Consider the following 7,842-nt stretch of genomic DNA (forward strand, 5'->3'; position numbering starts at 1 on the left):
TATATAAAATTTTGATGAATCTCATATAATTTTAAATTATAACTAATTAATTGTATTATAGTTAATACAGATGATTTCACTTGTCAACAGTGGCATGCATTACCAAAGTTAACAAGCAATGTGATATGATATATATACGAGACATGCAGTTTCCTTTAGAGGATGTTTGAAAACAAAGTTATTAATTATATATGAAAGGTCAACATCTATTTTATATATAAAATTTCGGACTAAATTTGATGTCTTAATTTAGGTGATACAAACTGATCTGTAGATAATGAAATATTATTAAAAGATCACAAATAAGTAGTAATATAAATATTTGAAAATCAAGTAAGTCCCTTAATAATGTTTCATTTTTGTTCAATTGGTATTTCCCTCCTCCATCGGGTAATCAAAATCATGCACCGAAATATCGGAAAAATTTTGTACGATGTTTCCTGTTGCGGCAGTCCAATGAAACGTGGTATCATGCAAAGTCATCGAGTTATCAAATCTTTCATCTAATTCTGGTACATGGTAGTTTGATCTGTCGTCCAAGATTAAATCATCTTGAGCAATTCCTCCGAAGCATGCAAATGAACTAGCTGCTGCTGCTGGTGGAAGCTCGATGATGGGGATCGAGTTGTCCAAGGATGATGACGATGGAGGCTCAAGAACTTTGTTAGTGGAGATGGCGAACATGCCAGAAACTACCATTTGCCAAGCTTTAAGTACGTCAAGGCACTGTGATCTAGTTGATGTGGCTGAGGCTTCGGACCTAGATGAGAAGCCTGGATTATTATTTTGTGTTGACAGTAGTTTTTTTGACTCTCTGACCAGCCTTGTTTCTGCTTCGAGCCGAGCCCTCTCCCACTGAGCCATGTGGCTCAGTGTGCCAGTGTTTCTACCGGAGGAGCTGAGGAGGTTCGATTTGGGCTTGTGGGTGGTGGGATCAATCCCCATCTTGGTAAACCTTTTCTTAATATGCGTGTTCCAGTAGTTTTTAATCTCATTGTCGGTTCGCTTGGGTAAGTGAGCTGCTATGGCCGACCACCTAACAAAGAGGAAAGAATTGAATGCATGCATGCACTAACAAAGGTGACTAGTAGTACTAATAATTATATATCTTGGGACTGAAGATCTTGGGATTGAAGAGGTAGAAAAACAGCTATGGAATAAGCAGTACTAGAGGAAAGCTTGAAATGCCCCAAGATCATATAAACCCAGAGATCAGTAAAGTATATAAACTATAATGTACTTGTTTGTTGGGTACTTTTATATTTTTTTCACCTGTTTCCAAGAAAAGCATGGAGTTGAATGATGGTTTGTTCTTCCTGTAAACTGAACTTTCCCCTCTTGACATCAGGTCTTAGGTAATTGATCCACCTCAATCTACAGCTCTTTCCACATCTTTGAAGCCCTGTAATTTACAGTACACCAGCAATGGCAAACATGCAAGCAAAACGAAAATGAAAAATTGAAAAAAAAAAAAAAGAAGGCATATTTGCAGAACAAAATTGAAAGATATAATTGAGAATCATCACCAGCTTTTTCGGGCAAGGTACGCCAGTTCCCAAAGCCACGTTCTTCAATATAAGCTAAGAGCTTCTGGTCTTCATCTGGAGTCCATGGCCCTTTCTTCAACCCCATATTCTCGCTGCAAGCAGACCTTGCCATATGTAGCCAGTTATCAGCAAACAGCAAATGAGTCTTTTGATCTTTTTTCTTTTATAAACAAATATATATATTGCCAACAGATCAATATAAAGAAGAAGACTCCGGAGATTGGAGAGGTAACTGTTGGGTGGGGTTCAAGGTGAGAACTGATTCAGCAATATGTCGATCCATGTTGGGATACATTTATTAGTAAGCCTGAGGCTAGGAAAGTGAAATGTCCCAGGGCTTGATGGGACAGTCCTTTTAACTCCCTAACCCCATTGATACGGAAAAAACAGCTCAACATTTTGTCCTTTGCTATTTAAATTCAGAGGATTTATCATTGGATCAAACTAAGAATTATACATGGTTTCCTGATTAACGAAAATGGCTACTTCTATTCACTTCAACGTGTTACATGTTTGGTGGTTAGTAAGGATATAATTTCACCTATAATTATTTTTACTATAATTTTATAATTATCTAATTATAATCAAGAATTGTATAGAAATCCATTAATATAAATGTGTGTTCTATATAAAATCTTAATAAATTTTATATAAATTTAAATTATGATTAATTAATTAGAATATAATAATTATAAGTGACATATTTACCGATAATTCAATGGCTGATTCCTCACTCAATTTACCCATATGGACCCCTTAGACCCAAAATTAGTTAAATGGTCCTGGTTTGCAGTTTCATGTCAGCAATTATTGTTTCTGTTGTGTCGAAACTATTTTGTGCTAGTTTTCTGGTGGATTATAAATGAGGCAATAGAAAATTTGAGTACTATAACTATACAAACGAATTGTAAAAAGAACAAACTACTTCAATTTAAAAATGTTCGGTTAACATTTCTTTATTTTTGCAGTTACTTGTTAATAAACTCACAAGAGATATAAAAGCAATGGATTGTGTTTCAAAGCTTAAATAAAAACAAGGTAGTGTGGTTAAAACCGGAAAAAGTAAATAAAGTTTTATAAGCGAAGTTTGTGAAATTTTTTATTGAAAATAAATAAATTAAATTTAAAATCGAAAATTGATATGTTAAAAGATTTTATTATATAGATTAGATGTGTAAAAATTAATTTTTTTTTTAATAATTTTAGATATATTTATTAAATATATATTTTTAATAAAAATATTGATAAAATTATTGAATATGTGTTGATGAAATTTGAATTATAAATAATTTTTTTTACATATTATTTATTTTTATATTAAATTCTATCGATTTATAAGTTATTAAAATTTTTATTTATTAATTTTTAATAAATAATTTCACGAATTTTAGCCGTGAAACTAACTTCATATAAATTTTGTCCGGTTAAAATCTGGGCTTGGATCACTTAAATTCACTTAAAACGCTATCTCCCTTTACCTATTAATTAAAAACCTTTACTTTAAAAAAAGCTTTATTAATTTCTATTGTACCCTAGCTAGACCTGGGTATGTTTCTAACTTTAAGAAGATTTACGCCTCGAAACAAGAGATGCAATAGTCTTGCAAGTGATTTTTCTTGGGAACAAGAGAATAGTTGTGATCGAAGAAATTTATTTATCTATTTATATATTTTTGTGTATCCAATCCATCTTTAATTATAAGCTTCAACTCTCTAGTCTTAAACTTATAGTGCAATTTGCCTTCAATTTCTTTGAAACACCTATTTGAAGGCCATATATTCATCCTCTGGCCAATATCAACAACCATTCCCAAGTGTATAAATATATATATATATATATATATTAGCTTTATCATTGATTAATAAAATTTTTGTTTGGATTTTTGGAAAATGTCGATATTTTGGTTGAGTAATAAGAGATTCTTGGACTTTGCTGCATATATATTTTAAGCATAATTAATCCATCACCAAAACTTTTGTTTTGATTTGAAAATACACACGATCCCTCACTATCAAATTAAATATTAAAAAAACCAAAAAATAAAATTATTATAAGTGAAACTGTGCAAGCAGTAATTCCTTTTATTAATTAATAGATCAGTTCTTATTATTAATTTCTAAGTACAACAATTTTGGCCCCCTCTAGATCATGGATTTTCTCACCAAATTAAGAACGCACTGCCATCGGCAAAAACAAGTGTGCCCTGTAGGGAGGCATGCACGACTAAATTTAATTGTCTATATCATTAACTATCACAACCACCAAGTACCTCAATTACTTAAAAGGTTTAGTCAGATTCTATTCTATCACTCTGGGTAAAATAATTAAAGTGGTCCATGTCAATTGTCGAAGTTTTGTTATCCTCCAAGTTTTAGCGACGCCGGCAGCCGGAAACCTCCAGCCTTGCAGTCCGGCTGCCGGTTTTTCTCTCAGCTTTGTTTTAGATCTTTGTGAACGGTGTTATTACATATCAAACACCATATATCGGTTAATTGATAGAGATCAATAGTTTTTTTTTCAATGCATTAACATCCTCCTTTTTAATTCTAATTATTGGCACGGGCGGTTAGACGGATAAAAAAATTAGATCGAGATATAATCAAATATTCATGATTAATCACTGACATATTTTTTTTTTATTTTTTATAATTATATAAAAATTAGATTAAAAAATAGATTCAACATCAATGAAACGTGGGTTCAAGCTCCAGTTAAATTGCTAATAGGTGGAAGAAGGGTAAATTTGTGTGGACAAAATCAAATCAGACTAGCAGCTGATTTAAGTCTAAGATTTTAGGATATAGGATAAGATAATATTATGATTAATATTAGATTCAATAATATCATATTATCTTGTATTTGATGCATGTAAATATTATGATAGGATAATTTATTTATTGGTTAAAATTATCATTTTTTAAAATTTATAAAATTTAAATTATTGATATAATTTTTAAGAGTATAATAGAACATATAAATTTAATTTCACGAATTAAAAATAATTTTTTTTAATTTGAGAACATTGAATCATTCTATGTCAAGGATAATTAATTCTTCTTATAATCTTATATTTTTTTTAGATACAAATCTAATATAATATAAAATAATTATTTTCCTATCTTATATGTGTCTTATGTATAAAATACGACCTAAGCTATATATATAACAGAACTCAATGCAAAGAATAAAGATACGTACGTCAAGTAGTTTGCATGTAAACACAGCTACGGTTACAAGGACTACTCACTGTTAACGCTTCCAAATTAATATATAGTGTCATGCATGCCATGGCCATTAATTTCTCATTGTTGGCCACCACTTCAACCGCGACTAAACCTTGAAAGCTAGGAGTAATGATAACTATATATAGATTTGGTTTCGTGAGAATCATCACAGAAGTTTCAAGGTTTTGATTCATAATTACGACCATTAGCACTAAAGACATTCTGCAACAAACACATTTGCATCCCATGTTCTTCCTCTAGCTTGGATAGGATTAGGAAAGCTTAAGTTAGGCATTAAAAGGTTAAAATCTTTCCCCCAAAACGGTTTGGTTTCTGCAAAATCATTATCCTCCCCTATTGTTCCTTGTTTGACTGACAGGGTTGGACCAAAACGAAAATTAAATGGTTTGAGGATGAATGCTTTTAAATTGTACACTGCGAAACATTGGTTGTCATTTTCTAGCACCTCTTGACTTGTCAAGCTGGATATACTGGTTGATTGGCCAAGCCTCAACCTAAAACGGCAGGAGAAATCCTCCGCAGTCTTTTCCTTTTGAGACCTGATCAACAACCATCTTTCAGTCACAGTAATGAAGGCATAAATATCAACAGTGTTTAGGCCAAAGCCCAACAAAAAATATGTAGGTGGACGTTTGGATGCAACTGCACCTCCAGTGAAATATAATTAAGTTTTAATCATCATCATTTAAATTTAAATGTCAATTTTAATGAGATTTATTCATAATAAATTTTTTATTAAAATTTTTTTAATAATAAGTACAATAACTTGTTTAATTATAGTTATAATAATAATTATTATTATTTTTAATATCATCATCCATTTAAATAGATTATATTTAAAAAAAAATTTCGTACTATAACTTTTTTAAATTAAACTCGTGAAGTTTTAACTTTTTTGTAAAAAGAATACATGTTAAAATATATTTTTTAAAATATATATTTTGGATTATAGAAATAGAGGTAAAATGTTTTACATCTCATAAATTTGATCTTATCTTGGAATTGAATTGAAACTAACAAATATTAGATTTTCAAGAAAACCCAACATAATTCGCAACAAGGACAAATAGTAACCACCTTAATCACTTTGGTGTTTTACAGATCAGTCATACATAGGGCCAGCAGGAACATTTGGTGGCCCAGACCAGATGGTAGCTAGCTAGCTAGCCATGTCTGTCCCTACACATACTCTAACAACATTCCATTGTACACTGCTTGAGATTAGAGATTTAAGAGAAAATAATGGTGCTGCAATTAGTATATAGTGGAAGAAAACTATGAAAAACAAGAAACTTTTCATTGTTACAAAAAAATGAATATACCACAGCATAACCTTAATTATTATTGTTAAGACATTATCAAAACACAGGCGAGCCATATGGTGAAGAATTCACTAAGTTAAGTACACTATCCCAGCGAATACTATTCTCCACTATGATACCACTGCAGCCTTCGGTTGCTTTCTCGACACCCATCGATGCATTCAGAACACCAGAATCAAAACCCTCCATTATAGTTGTAATAGGTGCATTTTCACAATTTCCTACCTTAAATGAGTCCTCAAACCATGCATCAATGTCGCTGGAATCCGTCATGCCATTCAATTCGATGTTGCTATCTATTATTCTTTCTTCAAGTTCTTGCATCTGATTTGGTTTCTCAAAGCATTTCAAACTATTTTGGCCGTTTAATTCCGCAGCTGTTTCTCCCCATCCGGCTGAACCATCTTTATAGGTATTTCCAGTGAGTCCAATGGCAGGGGCTTGAACCGTTCCGTCCGGAAAACTAAGAGTTGAGGTTGGGGACCCAAGATCCTGGCTGGAGAAGGCAAACATGCCAGCAACTACACCTTGCCATGCTTTGAGTACGTCGAGGCACCTTGGTCTGATCCGCTGACTCGAAGTGGGGGTAACCTGGTATTTAGGCTCGATAGCGTTTGGATTTGGCACAACCTGTTTTGACTCACGGACCAACCTGGCTTCAGCCTCAAGCCGAGCACTCTCCCACTGAGCCATGTGGCTTAAATTTGAAGCATTCTTGCCTGGACCAGATGGGAATCTTGAAGCATCTGTCCAACGCTTGTGAGTCATAGGATCAATACCCATTTTGATTAGCCTTTTCTTGAGATGTGTGTTCCAATGATTCTTGATCTCATTGTCTGTTCTCTTTGGCAAGTGAGCTGCCATTACCGACCACCTAAATGAAATTTAGATACAAATAAAACGTTAATCCTATTATGAACTTGAAAGTGGGAAGTTCATTTTTTTTTCTTTATATGGTACGCTGGAAAGACAGAAAGTTCTCAAAGGGGAAATTTTGAGAAACCATACCTGTTTCCAAGTAGGGCATGGAGTTGAATAATGGTCTGCTCTTCCTGTAAACTAAACTTTCCTCTTTTGATATCAGGTCTCAGGTAGTTAATCCACCTCAGTCGACAGCTCTTACCACATCGTTGAAGTCCTATACATAAATTTACAGAATACCAAAAACATGAAATTTTTTCTTCAATCAATTTCGTTAATTACAACAACAAAAGAAGACAGTTAATTATATATAAATGTAAAGAATCAATCACCAGCTTTCTCAGGCAAGGCACGCCAGCTACCGAGACCATGTTTTTGGATGCAAGCCGTCAGTATTTTGTCTTCTTCAGCTGTCCACGGTCCTCTCTTCAATACCCCTTTCTTGCAATCCGAAGACCGCCCCATTTTGCAGAAAACCTAACCGGCTAATTTGGGCTAAGAAAAAAGTTTAGCCTGTTGATTATTCCAAGAGATTGATTGAGAAAAAAGAATAAGAAAAGAGGACAAATGGGGTTGAGAGTGATGGGTAAATGGAAAGCGTTGGAGGTAATTTTATAGACGATGACCAACAGTAATTAATAAAAACTCATGGAGAAGTACTATATAAATTAGTCCCATCCAACTACTTGATGAATGATGCCCCACGTGAAATAAAAATTTTATATTTTCATTTTTGTAGAAAAAGTTGGAATTTTAAATTAGAGTTTTGAAATAAAAATTGTACAAAAAAATTTGATAGTCTATAAT

The 7,842-nt window shown here is 32.9% G+C and overlaps 2 protein-coding genes across 2 annotated transcripts; both read right to left on the reverse strand.

Moving 5' to 3' along the window:
* Nucleotides 1-247: 247 nt before the first annotated feature.
* Nucleotides 248-1,659, reverse strand: LOC111289068 (transcription factor MYB106-like). Its single transcript, XM_089760130.1, has 3 exons — nt 1,548-1,659; nt 1,273-1,402; nt 248-1,036 (listed from the first exon to the last, which is right to left on the reverse strand). The coding sequence occupies exons 1-3, from the start codon at nt 1,657-1,659 to the stop codon at nt 364-366; spliced, it is 915 nt and encodes a 304-aa protein (XP_089616256.1). The 3' UTR covers nt 248-363.
* Nucleotides 1,660-6,001: 4,342 nt separating this feature from the next.
* Nucleotides 6,002-7,640, reverse strand: LOC111287836 (transcription factor MYB106-like). The gene is made up of 3 exons (XM_022878505.2): nt 7,368-7,640; nt 7,123-7,252; nt 6,002-6,988 (listed from the first exon to the last, which is right to left on the reverse strand). Exons 1-3 carry the CDS (start codon nt 7,498-7,500, stop codon nt 6,151-6,153), a joined length of 1,101 nt encoding a protein of 366 aa, XP_022734240.2. The 5' UTR covers nt 7,501-7,640; the 3' UTR covers nt 6,002-6,150.
* Between the last annotated feature and the right edge of the window lie 202 nt (nt 7,641-7,842).

The sequence above is a fragment of the Durio zibethinus genome, chromosome 4, assembly GCF_047325235.1.
Source record: "Durio zibethinus cultivar Kanyao isolate XHJ-2024 chromosome 4, ASM4732523v1, whole genome shotgun sequence".
In the NCBI taxonomy this organism is placed as follows: domain Eukaryota; kingdom Viridiplantae; phylum Streptophyta; class Magnoliopsida; order Malvales; family Malvaceae; genus Durio; species Durio zibethinus.

What these genes read in the sequence shown, in the direction of transcription:
- LOC111289068 (XM_089760130.1), bottom strand. Translation starts at nt 1,659, where the DNA reads ATGGCAAGGTCTGCTTGCAGCGAGAATATGGGGTTGAAGAAAGGGCCA. An exon ending in ACGTGGCTTTGGGAACTGGC is followed by an intron (nt 1,403 to 1,547) that starts GTACCTTGCCCG and finishes TGTAAATTACAG; the next exon opens with GGCTTCAAAGATGTGGAAAG. An exon ending in CATGCTTTTCTTGGAAACAG is followed by an intron (nt 1,037 to 1,272) that starts GTGAAAAAAATA and finishes CCTCTTTGTTAG; the next exon opens with GTGGTCGGCCATAGCAGCTC.
- LOC111287836 (XM_022878505.2), bottom strand. Translation starts at nt 7,500, where the DNA reads ATGGGGCGGTCTTCGGATTGCAAGAAAGGGGTATTGAAGAGAGGACCG. An exon ending in TGCCTTGCCTGAGAAAGCTG is followed by an intron (nt 7,253 to 7,367) that starts GTGATTGATTCT and finishes ATTTATGTATAG; the next exon opens with GACTTCAACGATGTGGTAAG. An exon ending in CATGCCCTACTTGGAAACAG is followed by an intron (nt 6,989 to 7,122) that starts GTATGGTTTCTC and finishes AATTTCATTTAG; the next exon opens with GTGGTCGGTAATGGCAGCTC.